We start from the raw sequence: 17619 nt of genomic DNA, 5'->3' as shown, positions 1-17619 counted from the left end.
AACAAAATTCATGTTTATAGACATCAATATCATTAAAATTCTATTTAGAATCTTGATAATTCAATGTTATTTGAATTGAATGGTAAATTCAGTCCTCAATGGAAGAGTGATAACATCTGTTATAATCTGGAAGGTTTTAAGTTCGAGCCCCCGTCAAGCACACCATTTTTTCAAATACTACAAAATATTCATAGTGTGTTTCAAGGTACAAACTTTTAAGATTATGTGGTGAATTGTCATCTTATAAAGATTTATCCTCAAATGAACCTGGGCTGGGTAAATTCTATATAAGTTTTTCCATGGTTTAACTTATTTTATCGTGAGAAATGTAGTCGATAATGGAAACTGAAAAGATAATAACGTTTTGTAGTCCCCCGTTCGGATCTCCGGGTGTGGACTACTAAGGAAGGGGTCACCAGAAAATTAAAAAATAACATTCTACGAGTCGGAGCGTGGAATGTTAGAAGCTTGAAAAAGGTTGGTAGGCTAGAAAATTTAAAAAGGGAAATGGGTAGGACAAATGTGGATATAGTAGGAATTAGTGAGGTTCGGCGGGAAGAGGAAGGCGACTTTTGGTCAGGTGATTTTAGAGTAATTAACTCAGCGTCAAATAATGGGCAGGCAGGAGTAGGTTTCGTGATGAACAAGAAGATAGGGAGGAGAGTGGAGTATTTCAAAACGCATAGCGATAGAATCATTGTAATAAGGATAATATCAAAACCTAAACCGACAACGATTGTTAACGTTTATATGCCTACAAGCGCCCATGATGATGATGATGAGGTAGAGTGTGTATACGAAGAGATTGATGAAGCAATTAAACACGTAAAAGGAGATGAAAATTAAATAATAGTTGGAGATTGGAGGTTGGAGGCAAGGAAGGAAATATAGTGGGTGAATACGGGCTGGGCAAAAGGAATGAAAGAGGGGACCGACTTATAGAGTTTTGCACGAAGTATAATTTAGTAATTGCCAACACCCAATTTAAAAATCATAATAGAAGAATATACACTTGGAAAAAGCCAGGCGATACTGCAAGGTATCAGATAGATTATATCATGGTTAAGCAAAGATTTAGAAATCAACTCGTTGACTGCAAAACTTACCCTGGAGCAGACATTGATAGCGACCATAATTTGGTGATAATGAAATGTAGATTGGGGTTTAAAAACCTGAAGAAAAGGTGTCAGATGAATCGGTGGAATTTAGAAAAGCTTGAGGAAGAGGAGGTAAAGAAGATTTTTGAGGAGGACATCGCAAGAGGTCTGAGTAAAAAAGATAAGGTAGAAATTGTAGAAGAAGAATGGGAGAATGTTAAAAAGGAAATTCTTAAATCAGCAGAAGCAAACTTAGGCGGAATAAAGAGAACCGGTAGAAAACCTTGGGTTTCAGACGATATATTGCAGCTGATGGATGAACGTAGAAAATATAAGAATGCTAGTGATGAAGAAAGTAAAAGGAACTATCGGAAATTAAGAAATGCTATAAACAGGAAGTGCAAACTGGTGAAAGAAGAGTGGATTAAAGAAAAGTGTTCATAAGTGGAAAGAGAAATGAACATTGGTAAAATAGACGGAGCATACAGGAAAGTTAAGGAAAATTTTGGGGTACATAAATTAAAATCTAATAATGTGTTAAACAAAGATGGTACACCAATATATAATACGAAAGGTAAAGTCGATAGATGGATGGAATATATTGAAGAGTTATACGGAGGAAATTAATTAGAAAATGGTGTTATAGAGGAAGAAGAGGAAGTTGAGGAGGATGAAATGGGAGAAGCAATACTGAGATCTGAATTTAAGAGAGCATTAAAAGATTTAAATGGCAGAAAGGCTCCTGGAATAGACGGAATACCTGTAGAATTACTGTGCAGTGCAGGTGAGGAAGCGATTGATAGATTATACAAACTGGTGTGTAATATTTATGAAAATGGGGAATTTCCATCAGATTTCAAAAAAAGTGTTATAGTTATGATACCAAAGAAAGCAGGGGCAGATAAATGTGAAGAATACAGAACAATTAGTTTAACTAGTCATGCATCAAAAATCTTAACTAGAATTTTATACAGAAGAATTGAGAGGAGAGTGGAAGAAGTGTTAGGAGAAGACCAATTTGGTTTCAGGAAAAGTATAGGGACAAGGGAAGCAATTTTAGGCCTCAGATTAATAGTAGAAGGAAGATTAAAGAAAAACAAACCGACATACTTGGCGTTTATAGACCTAGAAAAGGCTTTCGATAACGTAGACTGGAATAAAATGTTCAGCATTTTAAAAAAATTAGGGTTCAAATACAGAGATAGAAGAACAATTGCTAACATGTACAGGAACCAAACAGCAACAATAACAATTGAAGAACATAAGATAGAAGCCCTAATAAGAAAGGGAGTCCTACAAGGATGTTCCCTATCTCCGTTACTTTTTAATCTTTACATGGAACTAGCAGTTAATGATGTTAAAGAACAATTTAGATTCGGAGTAACAGTACAAGGTGAAAAGATAAAGATGCTACGATTTGCTGATGATATAGTAATTCTAGCCGAGAGTAAAAAGGATTTAGAAGAAACAACGAACGGCATAGATGAAGTCCTACGCAAGAACTATCGCATGAAAATAAACAAGAACAAAACAAAAGTAATGAAATGTAGTAGAAATAACAAAGATGGACCACTGAATGTGAAAATAGGAGGAGAAAAGATTATGGAGGTAGAAGAATTTTGTTATTTGGGAAGTAAAATTACTAAAGATGGACGAAGCAGGAGCGATATAAAATGCCGAATAGCACAAGCTAAACGAGCCTTCAGTAAGAAATATAATTTGTTTACATCAAAAATTAATTTAAATGTCAGGAAAAGATTTTTGAAAGTATGTTTGGAGTGTCGCTTTATATGGAAGTGAAACTTGGACAATCGGAGTATCTGAGAAGAAAAGATTAGAAGCTTTTGAAATGTGGTGCTATAGGAGAATGTTAAAAATCAGATGGGTGGATAAAGTGACAAATGAAGAGGTATTGCGGCAAATAGATGAAGAAAGAAGCATTTGGAAAAATATAGTTAAAAGAAGAGACAGACTTATAGGCTATATACTAAGGCATCCTGGAATAGTCGCTTTAATATTGGAAGGACAGGTAGAAGGGAAAAATTGTGTAGGCAGGCCATGTTTGTAGTATGTAAAACAAATTGTTGGGGATGTAGGATGTAGAGGGTATACTGAAACGACTAGCACTAGATAGGGAATCTTGGAGAGCTGCATCAAACCAGTCAAATGACTGAAGACAAAAAAAAAAAAAAAAAAATAATGAAATTAGAAGAGGAAAATATGGTTTCAAGACAAGATCGAGTTTTTTAAAGAATAAAAACCAATTAAAAGTAAATTCCAGTGAGATGAAAGAAGGTTTCTTAACGAAGTGCTATGTGTTATGAATTTGCAAAATAAGGAGGATAAAGAGTGGGAAATAAAGGAGAGGTTAATGGTGGAGCCCTCAATGGATGAAGTGTTCTGAAGGGAATTCAAAAGTTGAAAACTAGAAAGTCATCAAGAATTTCTGGTGAACTTTGGAAAGAAGTATAAAAACTTGATCAAATAGATACATAAAGTAATATTATGGTATGGCCTGATGAGAAAATGCTAAAGATTCTGAGAAAGCATAGCATATTAATATATAATACAATTTTCTTTATTATTCATAAATATTGTCTAGACAGTCAAAACTATTCAATATCGAATATGGTCAAGACACTTAAAACTATTCATTGTGTAAAAAAATATTTGGGAAAAAATAAAAAAGTTAGGAAAAAAATTTAGTATTAATAATGCCAGTTTTTAAATAGTTTATTAATGTGTTCATCCACATTAATTTTTTATCTACGTGTTATGTAGTCATAACACACACAGCCTGACTTTTTAATGTTGACATTGTTAAGACTTAATTCTAAATGTCTTTCAGTTTTATTTTAGAAGAGAGAGTATTGTGTCTTGTTATGTTTATCCCTTCGATCGATCATATTCTTCCATTCAGTTGTTCGTTTTACTTAAGTTTTGACTAATTTCTTCTGCTTGTAAACTGAATTTTTATTAGTTGTAAAATCAGCATTAGAGTTGAGTATTAGATTTCAGTTTCCATTACCATCCACAAATAATTTATTCAGTGTATTCGTATAAACAATGAAAAGTAGTGGGCCCAGTACAGAACCTCGTGACACGCTGCATTTTATTTCTCTGAACCCCAGTTTGTAGTTGCCAGTTCTGTTTGATTTTTCAACATATTGTTTTATACCTGATAGGTAGCTGTTTAACCACTTACTCTAGTGTGACATCTCTGATACAATCTCTCGACAATGTATGTTTTAGATACATCAGGATTATAGATTCTATGTACAAGAACGAAAATAGAATTGACAGGATTTTTTTGGTAATATTCTACTCAAAGAATATTGACATATGCTAGTAAAGTAAAACATGAGTATGAATGTGGTTTTCAACTAGGGAAGGACTTCATCGAACAAGATATTTTCCATAAGAAGACATGTAGAGAGGTTGGGAATATAGAATGAATATACTCTATTTGTTTATATATCATATGATAGTAGTCATAACATTGTGGTTGGGATTAATTAGGTGTTTGATGATAGAGTTTGGATCCCCAAAGAAAATTATAAATCTGATGAAATAACAGTCAATCATTCAGAAAGAGTGTTTGTTGGCCATGACTTATGCAGTCTTTTCCAGAGTTTTGTTAAGGGGATGTGTTTTCCTTCTTTCTTTTTAGTATACTGCTGGAAAAAGTGTTTAACTAATAGAAAATTCATCTTCACACATATTCCACAGCAGGAATTATTATAAGAAATGTGCAAATGAAAGTTATCTTTTTAATAAAAATGAAAGCTGTGTACGCAAATTATACAGAAGACTGGAGGATAGGATAAGGTGATCTGGCCAAATAAAAATGAAATATATATATATATATCATAATCACTAGTAGAAATCGAAATGACATAACTTTGAAACAACATTATCTTTTAAGATAGAGGAAGAGGAGTTTGACTATGTGATGAAAATTTAAAACTTTTAAATATTTACTGTCTAATAGTAACGATGAGGCGGCGCAGGGTGTATAAAAAAATGACAAAAAACATCCATCTATTAACGGGGCACTCAGGAGAATTCAAAATAAGTTTTATAGTAAATATTTATCCAGAAAAATACAGCTGAGAAATTATTACATTATATCAGTTCATTATAAGGTTAATATTGTTATATGTGTTTACCAGACTTACAAAATAATATCAGTAGATAAAAACAGTTGTTCCTACTTGAAAATATATATGATTAAAATAGATAATGCAGTCTGTGAGATCGGTAATGATTAGAATGTTCGAACCGATAAAGATTTAGAAAAGATCATCCTTAATTTAGTAGACTGCACAAAGGTTGTAGTGGATAGGGCATAAAATGGGATCACCATAATGGCCGAGACATAAAAAGTAAAAGACAAAAAGAAAATAGAAGTAAGTTTAAATCAATCAGTCATTCCAAACAAGTATTTCACGGGTAGATTTTTTGTAATTATTAAATTCGATAATATTTATAACTAAAAAAAATATGAACTTAATTAGGCAAATCTCGAGATCCTGAGGGTGACCTTGCTCTATAGCCTCACTCCTTAAAGGCTATAGAGGCTATAGCCTCTATAGCCTCCTAAAGGTTATTATTCAGAGGCGATACCGAACATACTCACACACACACGTACATACGAACATCCGGAAAATTTCCATTCGGTTTTTGGGTTCCTTACGTATCAAAACTTCAAGATCTGGTGAAAACCGCATATGCCCAAATTTGACCGATTACCATACTTTCCCTTCTACATTTATAGCGCTAGACGGAAAAGTAAAAGGATACTGAACTGTATAAAGAAGGAATACAATATGCTACATGGTTGAGAAAAAACCTTCTCAAGGTTTTTTCCCTGAGCTTAAAGTGTTATCAGCACCCGGGCCCAATATTACGTTCCCTTATAAAGCTAGACAGGTTCTCTTCTATAGAGCTAGACAGGAAATTAAAAATTAAATAGCTACGATTTTTGTTAATGTTGTCATTCTCTGAAGTTTACGTCAAAATAATTGTATTTCAACGCCCATTATAATGAGTGTCACAACCCTATCCTTTCCATTAAAAATTTTGAGTTGCTACCCACTGTAACCACTGGATTCTTGGGATAGGATAGTCTCATATAAAATATTGATCGTTTTGAGATGGAGCATATGTTAAATTTAATTTTTACTTTTCTTGCATCATAGCTCTAAAACTATTCTCAAAAAAGAAAAGTATGGTAATCAGTTAAAACGTAGGGTATGGGTGATTTCGCATTTCTCAATGTTTCATGATCCAGGGACCCAAAAATAAAAATAAATGGGGAATAATACTCGTATGTACGAATGTACATACGTTAACGTTGTACAACGTTGTAACGTCAATGTACAATGTCGTGTAACGTATGTACGTACATATGTACATGTGTTGGCGTGTTTGAAGTTAATAACCTTTGACTAGATAAACCGATTTTGATTAAATTTTGTACAGTGAGTCATATATGTGTTGCAATTTGTAGGAAAAATTTAGGTTAACCTTTATGTGTTAACTTTTATTTGATGTTGATATGTTTTATAAGAGTGGAAATTTCAATAATTATTACTTTTTAAAAATTATTTAAAGTGATGTCCATTTTTGCTTACACATTCAGCAAATCGATTTTGAAAATTTTGCAAAGCGCGGCGCAATGTGTTCTTTGGGATATTTGTGATTTCCTCTTCAACCTATGTTTTGGGCTGGGGAAGATTTTTTGGTCTAGTCTGGTTCACAACGCTCTTCAGCTGTTCCCATAAAAGGAAGTCGCAGACTGAAAGGTCTAAGAAATGGGGCAAGCGAAATTATGCGATTCCCCAACAAACGTCTCACTGCTGCCATAGATTGTCGGGCAGTGTGTGAGGTGACTCCATCCTGTTGAAACCAGGTTTTCTGAAAGTTAAGATTTGGAAGAGAATGGAGCCTAAGAGAAAATAGGTCTCTACCATGTCGTCATAACGTTGAGAAGTCACAGTGACAGCAGAGCCCATCTGAGGAGGCTTCATCTCACATCCAAAGATTTTCAATAAAGTTAGCATTCTCATTGATTTTGGACAACATTTTTCAAAAAAATTGCAGACGCAATACACAATCGTTAGGTTTCAGTTTTTGAACAATTTGAATCTTGTAAGGATGAAATGTCAGATTTTGGAGTATTCTTTGCACGCTTCGACGTCCGAGCTCCAATGACGAGGCAATTTTCCGCACCCAAAAACGAGGACTCCTAACCACTACAACTTTCACGGCATCAATGTTTCCGGCGTACGTACAGACAATACACGCCAACTAGGTATTTTTTAAAGCCGAACCATTCGGTGAAGAAGAAAGTTGACCGCAGGCCGGGATCTCAAAGTGTCGTCCAAACATTTTTTGTGCAGCTGTCACACAGTCACAATGTCAGTAAAACGCCCTTACGGCCATCGCACTATGTACATCAGTGCAGTTTAACGTCTTTCTCCCACTTATGGTACGAAAAGTGGATTCCCAGAGTGCTTGAAACTACGAAAAATTTAAACAGAAATTCATTTTAAGGAAAAAAACCACAAAGGATATTAGTAAAAAAACATTTTTTTAATTATGGTGAATAAATAATTAAAATCTTCATATAATGGACTTTTAAATAATAGAATTCGAGTAACTTTGATAAGATTATTTTTACGTATAATATACAAAAAAAAAAACTAAGTTGAAAAGTAAACTAATGAGAACATTTTTAAAATCTAATTGTACGTGAAAATTCTAAACTCTCAAAAATAAATTACAGCGGATATACTGAAAACAAAAATTAATTAATAAAAAATAGACTACATAAAATATGAATCGAAACTAAGAAGGAATTTTTAATTTCTTTCTTTTAAGAAAGAAATTTTCCTGTTTGCTCCAAAATGAAAAGTGGTGGAAAATTAACTGAACCTTAAGATAAAAATCTAACTTCAAAAATATTAAAAATTTTCAATTTTCGCCCGTCATCATTCAATACTATGCCATTTTTTATTGTTAGTTTAAATGTACGACGCAATGTCAGATAACGTAGTCAATCAAATAGAATATGGCGCACAGTTACACGGCAGTCACCCAAAAGATAAACTGTAGGGCAACCAGTTTAACTTGAGGGATCCGTTAGCCATTTTTATATTAACTTTTTGTATCGATTTTTTTCATTTGCAGCCAATTGTTTGTCAAGTTAAAGGACGAAACCTGTCTTAATGAATCTTGACGAATGGAATTATTTTAACCAAACATAACCAGTTTAAATCATTAACTATAACTGCACTTAAAATATTTACTAGTACGTCTATCCTAAAAAAAAAACGTTTTTCAGCATATATTCTTCACATTAAGCACTAAAAAAAAAAAAATAATAACTGAGGATTCACCTAACGAAAATTATATACAGATTATTTGCATATAAAACGGATGTCCCCTTACCTTAATTTTCGAAAACAGATTTTTGTTATTTACTCTCTTTGTTAATGTCGTTTTATTAGTAAAAAAATCCAGGGTAAGAATTGAAACAAATTAGATTTGAAACAATTTTTATGGAAAATATTTATTTATAGTTATAAATTAGGGCTACCCTCCGGCTGAAAGAACAGGAACCTGTAGGAACAGCGGTATTCACTCTGTATATTACATTTAAAAAAATAATTGTATGATACTGGTCGTAACGAGTTACAAATAATTTTCGTCTTAAGAATCACAGACATAACTTCATGACTATTACATGCGAAAATACTTCACTTTTATCAAATCTGTGATACACACAATTGCACGAGTGTCTTTCAGACAAGTCAATTCACAACTATTCTATGAAAATCAGTGCAGTATTTCTGGAATTACGTTTATTGAAGAGTAAACTGAATTTTAAAATTTATATGCATTTAAGTGATTAATTTATTTTTAATAATACTGACAAATTCGTGAAAGAGTTTACAGAACATAAAAATATTTCGACAAGTGATTAAAAAATTAAGAATTCTTATGATTATACTTGTTAAAATATGTATTATCTTTTTTATTCATCTTGCAGTTTTTTTATAATAAATAACGTAACCTTTTTATGAAAAATTTAAAAAATGCTCGAATTTCGGCTAAAAAAGTATGTTCATACATTTAAAATATATATTTACTGTACCTGTACGATAAAACTGTAGTTCTTTACAATGATGTGCAATGGACTTTCTTTAGTTGAAATGAAACACTTTAAATAAATAGTTACACTGAAAGTAACTAGAGGGAACAAAACCGCATTCTTTTTGATATTATATATTTAACACATTACTAATGGAACACGCGTTTCTAACTACTAAATTTTATTCTTCAAACTGATATTATTATGATACTTGTATTAACAGTAAGTATTATTACGTATATTTCTATTTCGTCCACTCGATTAGCACTAATTATTACCAAGAAGAGATCTTAACATTTGTAGTTTAAGTTTAAACAACTCTGTACATTTTAATAAATTAACGTATGAATAAGACTAATTAATAACCTCAATTACAACCTAATGAACAGCCTGTCTTATTAAAATATTCTATCCCTTGTTAGTAGTATTAAAACGTATCAAAATATAATTTTAATAGATACGGTAGGGTTAACGCACAATTTAGAAGGCATAGAAAGCGTGGATATGTTTGACAGTTATCCGGTTATCATTAGACGGCGTTGTAGGATTACATTACTGAATCACGAGTTCGTATTTCAGTTATGCTATTAAGTTTCTAACTACTTGTATTCCTTTTTAAATGCTAATTGTAATTGATTAAGTTTAGGTTACCGAGTTTGTTAATATCCATTTCCTTCATGATATTGATAAACGGTTCTGCAATCGTGATGTTTATTGGATAGATAATATAACTTATTTTAGTAAATAATAGTTATCTAAATTGACCTATTGAATTACAATAATTTTTACCTATTCTTTTATGAACTTGTTTTAATGATGCTTCTTCTCTGTTAGTTCAGTTTTAGTTTTGTGGTGTTTACTTCAAATGACTGTTTTATTCTTGTAAATGTAACTAATTAATTTTCTTAATAACATTAGAGATTAAACAAAACTGCTTTCAACTTTTTCATGATCAACAGGTCACATATAATACAAGTAAAACTACGTAACGTAAAATTCGTAATTATAATTAGTTATATTTGAGATGAATTTTAAATTTTTATTCGATTATTAACTAGTGAAAACTGCGTATCTGATTAAGTGAAGAATTTGCCCAAGTTAGTATCACTAGAAATTTTCTTATGTATAATGTAATTTCAAGTATTTAAGGTATATTTTCATAATCTTTATAATTTTAATTAATAATATTTCATAATCTCTTTAACAATTGTTATGTGGATACTTACATCTGGGGATGAGTTTAATAAATAAAAAATTGACACATTTCTAAGTAGTTAACAAATGTTAGTTATATATAAGGCGACTTAATGTTATTTTTTAATGATTCTGATTGTCATTGATATTATATTGCTTTTTTTAAGAGTTTAAAAGAACATAAGGGAGAGAAAAAGCAATATAATGTTGCCCATCAACTGTAACAAAATGTTCATATTATTTGAAAATGACACATTTTAATCAGTTTGATTCACTTTTGTTATTAAACTGAACTAGATGACAGAACCTGTTTTCTCTTATGAAAATTTTTCATATTGGATTTAAATTCTCGCAGAAAATTAATTTCAAGCACTAGAATGACATGGTATAGAATATAATTTTATTTTATTTTTTCATTATTGTACTTAATATTACATAAGGAGGTGGATGCTTTTGTTTAGTTCAGGTGTGGAATGAGTTTTCAAAACTTCTAAATTAGATTGTTAGGATTGAATATTACCAATTTTTCTTATTTTTTTTTCATTTGTCTTACATGTGTACAACTCTATGGAGGTTGAACAATGACAACAGTGTTTCGTGTTTCTTTACCTTACCAATTAATCTTTTATTTTTTTGTATAATTTGTAGTAACTTTCTTTCTTAGATTCTGAATTAAACTTACTAACTTCATTACTACTCTCAGATTATTCAATTCATTACAAGACCTGTTGATTAGCTTATTATGCCTACTAATTCTGCTTGATTAGAATATTTTTTTTGATGGTTTATTTGAATTTTTGAGGTGTCATCTAACACACAGTGGAAATGCATATATTGGACAATTGAGTCCAATATTATAAACATTAAAAAAAAATACTTCAACCATTTTAAAATTTACTTGAAAACACTATAAATTTATCCATTGACTTTATCCATGTCTTTACTGGTACATGGAGGTACTAAAGATATTCTGATTTAAATAATTTGGAATGCATATTTTTTGATACAACAACTCATCCCTTCAGAGCAGATATTTACTTTGTGTAGTGTAATATAAAATACCTCTAAAAGATATGTAGTGTTTAATAGAGGCTTATGATTTTCTATGACGTGCCTAGCTGTATGGGTGAATAATGAAAAGACCTATTTAAATAACATCAAACATTAGCATAATTAAAGTATCATCACATTTTTTAATTCATAAACTCTTCTAATTAATTTTACAGATTACATGATAATTTTGTGATTCCAAAATCACAATCTTTAAATTTACATTCTTGAGTAATAAAGTTTTCTTAAGATATTTAATTTAAATCTCAGTATTTAATGTTTTATTTATTTCAGCTGTTTTATTTCTACTTTACTTTACTAGAATCAAACTTCAAAAACTGTTTATATACCTATAGGTATTCAAGAATATAACATGCTTTAATTTATCTTGGTTATTTATAGAGAAATTTTGTTTCAATATTACTTTAATAAAGCACTTTGTAATCATGAAATGTAGAGTATAGTGTTCAAACTACTGCTTTGATACATGTTCATTCTGTGATCTAATAATATCTTAAGAGTGGTTTGTAAAAGATATTTAATTAATTTTCTTATAATTTTATATTACTTTATCTATATTTTTAAATAACTTAAAACTTGTCATTTCTGTGTAATTTGTTGTAATGTGTATATTTTAATGTAATTGTAAGTAATTTTGTTCATATAAATTATCTTGTCTTTTTAAGTTTAAAATAGAACTTTTTAAATACTTCATCTTATCAGATATTTAATTATTGTATCAAACACCAGTTTCTTGTTGCTAGTAGTGAGTATACTTGTTTGTTAAAATAAGTTAGTCTGAACAACAAGGTTATGGAGCCTGTGGCTCTATAATAACAGAATACTTAGTTAAATTTAAATGTTGAAAAAATTAAATATTTTGACTTTATTTTAATTTGGTTAATTATCTTGTTAATAAGTTTGAATTATTTCACTTATATAAATAATTACTTAATATTTTCGTTTTTTTAGGCTTATGTCAAAATTTGTTTTGTATTAAATCATAAAAAAAATAATAAATTTTTATAGTGAGATATAGAAAATTGACTTGAGGGTTAGTATATGAGCATTTTCAAACATTTAGTCCATATTGTGTAGTAAAAGTTGACTCAAACTTTTTTGCAAAAAAAATTTTTTTTTTTAAATTAATGACAAAGCAGAATTTCATTTGGTAATTTTAGTTCTGTTGCTTTTTTAGTTCTAGACTTTTCTAAGCTATTTGTAGTTTTATTTATTCGGTTGCATTGCAGATTTTAAAATAATTACTTTCTACTGTGAAAAATCTATCAAAATAGTTTTGCTGACTGGCTAAAATAATTTGAGTGAGACATGGCTATTGCATTATTTTTATTGCTTTTTAGTTTATACGAAAGAAGTAAGTTCTCGGCCTGATAAAAAGAACACAACATTTTGTGACATTCTCAAAAACCTTTTCTATCTAGTCATTAGGTTGTATATATTTGCAGTTTCATACATTTAGACCAACTTTCCAACTTTTTAATAACCTCTATAATGGGATTTGTTAAACTCTGCAAGATAAGCAGTTGTCTTAACTTTGATCTCATTTGAAAGGAATCTTCATCTAAGCAAGCCATTCTTCAGTTTTGGGAAGAGAAAGTAGTCACTGGGAGCTAAATCAAATGAATACAGTGCATGTGAAGAACTTTGAAGTCCAAAACTTTAGAGTTTTGGAGTAACAACCAGATGTGTGTGCAGGCATTATCATGGTGAAAGAGCACCTTCCTTTTGGCCAGGTGTCATGATTAGCCTGAATAGCACCCTCCAATTGGTCCAGTGATGGTCCTACCTTTTCACAGGTAGCCTATGAGCATCACACTTTGGGAATTCAAAAAACCGTAGCCAAGACTTTTGCTGCAGATTTAACCATTTTTACTTTTTATGCCCCACTTTTACACAAAATTTTGGATTTTCTGGATATTTGTGATATAGATTTCATCAGCCAACTGTTTTTGGACATTCAGAGTGTCCATCATGTTGAATGGATGCAAGACCACATTAAATTCAGGAGCTCACTGTTTTACCATAAAAAATAAAAGGAGAGAATCCTTTTAAACTACGCTGAATACGAAGTGGAATGCACCTCTTTATATTTCTATTCAGGTTAAACCTTTTGAAACAAAGTACTTTATAACACTTTGAGCATCAATTTTATCCATTTTTCAGAAAAATGTAAAAACTAATTTTGCCGTATTTAATCGGCACAAACAAGCAACTAAAAGCATGCATGTGAAACTTTGCAGCACACCATCCAAAGGATCATATTTGACAGATATCGTAATCTTTTGATCATATTTGCACTATCTCTGTGTCAGGCCAAAAACTCTCTGAATGACCCTGGTACTTCTTTCTTTTCCTGTTTGGCCTCTGGAACCACCATAAGGTGGTGGCATTCAGAGGGTGAATGAGGATGACATGTATGAATGTAAATGAAATGTAGTCTTGTGTAGTCTCAGGTTGACTGTTCTTGAGATGTGTGGTTATGTGAAACCCAACCACCAAAGAACACTGGTATCCAAGATCTAGTATTCAAATCCGTATAAAAGTAACTGCTTTTACTAGGATTTGAACCGTAGAACTCTCAACTTTGAAATCACCTAATTTGTGATGAAAGTTCACCAGTAGACCAACCCGTTACTTCAAAGACCCTGGTACTTGAAAGAAGCAATAAATAAACTAAATGGAAAAAAATATAAATTGAAGTTTAGTCTGGTGACAGAAAAAAAATTAAGATTTTGATTCAATCTAGGAAGTAATAAGATAGAACTAGTGAATTCTATTGATTCAGTGACAGTGGAAGAAATTAATTTAGTTAATAATTATTAACTATTAGCCCTCTTGTGAATTAATTTAATTTATTGTTATATGTTAATGTTTAATGTTATATTGTGTTATCAGTTCTTTTTATATTTGTATTATAATTCTAATCATTTTTTTTCTTTATAGGTAGCGGTCAAACGACACAACATTCAAAAGGTAAGTCGATTATTAGTGCAAAATACATAATCTTAAATATATCTTAATCTTATTTTATTTATGTTGTGGAAATTTATTTATATTAGTAAATTTTTTAAGGCATTATGTGATTAATTAAAAAATATTATCATGCTAATTATTTATTATACAAGGATTATAGATTTTTTTCGTTAAAGTTATTTTAAAATTAATTTCACTTTTTTATCAAATTAAATATTCTATAGCAAAGTGTTCTTCTTCTTTATATTATGTCAATTCAAACAAGTGAATTTTCAATTTTGGAAATACTCATACATTTCCTAGAAAAGAGTAAGGAAATCAGAGATGAACTTTTCTACTGATTTCTGGTGTAGAATTATACATTTTCATTAACTTTTCTCTACTGTTTGAAATTATCAGGCAGGAATACTTTTGAATATCAGTAGATTAGTATAATATTGACTATTTTCTTGCTAGAAAATCTCCTCTAGAAAGTTACAAAATACAGTGTGCCTCTGAAGTTAATGTAAATATGATGGTTCTGTATCCATTCAATCTTGGTAATTTTGCCAATATTTAAAGACATTTGACCCTATTAAATTATGAATCTTGGAGGGTTGATTCTACTGAATTAGAGTAAAGATTAGGAGAAACTAATCTCATTAATGGTGAGGTTTTATGGCATGGTGCATTGTTGGACTGGATTTAAGTTCCTCAGTAAGGTTGCAATATTCAGTTATCATTAGTATAATTGGGGAAGGGTAATCTTTTCTGCAAAATATTAGAATAAAGAAATGAAGAAATTTTAACTTAGTGAACTAGTTTAAATTTTATTCTAACAATTATGATGGTAATATACTAACTAGCTACTAGGTGATCATATGGCTATTTGATGATTCAAATAATTATAATTCTGCTAATCAACCCAGAAAGAAGAGTCTGTTTCCATGTTATTAATATCTATATTTTTAGTTAATTTTACTTATTCAAGGTTGAATGTTTAAAAAAGATTCATAAGATTTCAGAAGCCTTTATTTAACAAATGAACATACATAGCCTTATGGTGAATTATAAAGGCTTTGTTAAGTATGACATCCAGCCCTTGGAATGCATGGTGTACATCTGCATGAGAGTTTAACTTGTCCCATACTGTAGTAATCATATCTGGTGTTATTACTATTGTTGTTATGTGGTTTGACTGTTCATCCACATTTGCCAGAAGATAGAGCACGTAAATGGAGTCTTTCACAAATCCCCTCTAGAGAAATATCAGACATTGAGATTGGTGGCAATGTTGATGACTAGTGGTAAAATGCCAAATCAGTAAGCCCCTTAAGCTTATTCATCATTGCCGGCAGGTCTCTTTCTTGTGATATGCTCCTTTCATCAGTGATGCTGACACATCAAGATGATGACCCCTTAAAAAGCAATATGCATTTTCCACTTTAACAAATCTGAATAAATGATAACTACATACGTGTCATTTTTGTCGAGAATTCCTCAACATGCACCTCCCATTCCTCAGAACATTCAATTCAACATTGGCAACAAAACTTTCAAGAAATAGTTTGTTTAAAGGGAAATTTGCAGGTCGCCTCTGTGTGTCAGATGAAGATGTTTAGCACAATCTACAGAGTTTTGTACATAGCCCAGGAAAGTTCACTCATTGTGCCAACTTGGCTTTAAACTTTTTCAAAAGGCTTTAAACTTTATAATGGTATACCACTAATGAACAGACTAGTACCCAGTAGGACATATACATCCTTCAATATGTTTATACTGTTGTGGAATTCAGTTTTAGTAAATAAAGGGACATACAAATTTTGATGTTGAAATCCATCTGATTTAGATGAGGTCCTACAGAACATTTTAATAGCCAGATAGAAGGACAAGTTGAAAAAAGTATATTTACAGCATAAAAAAAAAGAAGTTTTTAATACTTGCTTTAAATATGTATGATATAAATAAATATGTATGAAAAGTACTTATTGCATATATATATAAATGAAGTTATTTTTAAAAAATAAAATGTTTTTGTGGTGTATCTTTTTGTTCTCTGAAGTAATCTGTGATTTTCTTTTTAACTTGCCTTTCTGTAAAATAAATTCTCTTATGCTCTAGAGATTCTGCACTGTAAATACTTGAAGAGTAATATTTCTACCTGAGCATCCATTAATACAGTGGTGAGTTCATTCCAAATTTTTCACTTTGAATTATTTTATCCACAATGAGAGCAAATCTTCTTAGTTTTCATTATCATTTTAACCTTATTTTATTAATATTTTAACATCTGAGAAGGGGTTTTTTATTACTTTCTGACCTGAGCGATGATAATGAAAACATTTTTTGCCCCTCCCCCCAAAAAGAAAAATAACCTCTCCTTTTCAAAACCCATAAGGTTTATGTTAGTGTTTCCAAGTATTTTCCAAAACACAATGCTGTTGTCTCTTATGTTACATTCTTACAAATATCTATTACATCTAAAAAATTATTACATAAATCACTGTAAAATATAAAATATAGTAAAAATAGTTTTGTTTTTTAAACTCTTTTTCCAATATTGACATAGTTCTAATGATACTTTAGTTCCAAGGCTAAAGGATGCTTATATAGTTTGTTGGCTAGAAAATTAGATGCTTAATTAACTGATGACAAGTTTTATTAAATTTTGCCCTTTCTTGAATCAAATTCACTAACCCACATGTTTTAATGTTCAGTTTGTTTTTCTATAAGATTTCTTCTTCTACAAATTTCTCTTTTATCCAGATCTTTTTAATAGTATAAGACTGCTTTATGTATTATTAATACATCTAATTTTAAAATTCTCTTGAAACCTACCATGCTTCAAGAGTATATATTCATTTTTTCTGCTTCCCCGTTGTTCACATTCTTCTACCATGAAGTGATAGAATTTCTAACATTCCTTACAAGTACTATAAATTTATTTTTTCCATAAAAACTCTTGCTGGTTGCATACAATTGTACTTTTCATATCCCCTGTTACTGTATTCTTCCTTTATAATTTTACTACATAAATATATAATTTTTAGGATGTTGAATAACTTTTTACTTACGTATGTATGTATGTATGTATCTTGCATAACTCAAAAACAATTAGGTGTAGAATGTTGAAATTTTGGATTTAGA

The 17619-nt window shown here is 30.6% G+C and overlaps 1 protein-coding gene across 1 annotated transcript in view; it reads left to right on the top strand.

Moving 5' to 3' along the window:
• Window positions 1-17619, top strand: part of LOC142328805 (sodium-dependent proline transporter-like) — a 268485-nt gene that overhangs the window by 13780 nt on the left and 237086 nt on the right. The window contains exon 2 of the mRNA XM_075372849.1: window positions 14464-14493. Within this exon, the coding sequence (XP_075228964.1) occupies window positions 14464-14493 (30 nt within the window). The remainder of the gene's footprint in view (window positions 1-14463; window positions 14494-17619) is intronic.

This window comes from Lycorma delicatula, chromosome 8, assembly GCF_047948215.1.
Source record: "Lycorma delicatula isolate Av1 chromosome 8, ASM4794821v1, whole genome shotgun sequence".
In the NCBI taxonomy this organism is placed as follows: Eukaryota; Metazoa; Arthropoda; class Insecta; order Hemiptera; family Fulgoridae; genus Lycorma; species Lycorma delicatula.
The sequence above is the reverse complement of the archived record's forward strand: the minus strand, read 5'-3'. Positions and strand labels throughout refer to the sequence as shown.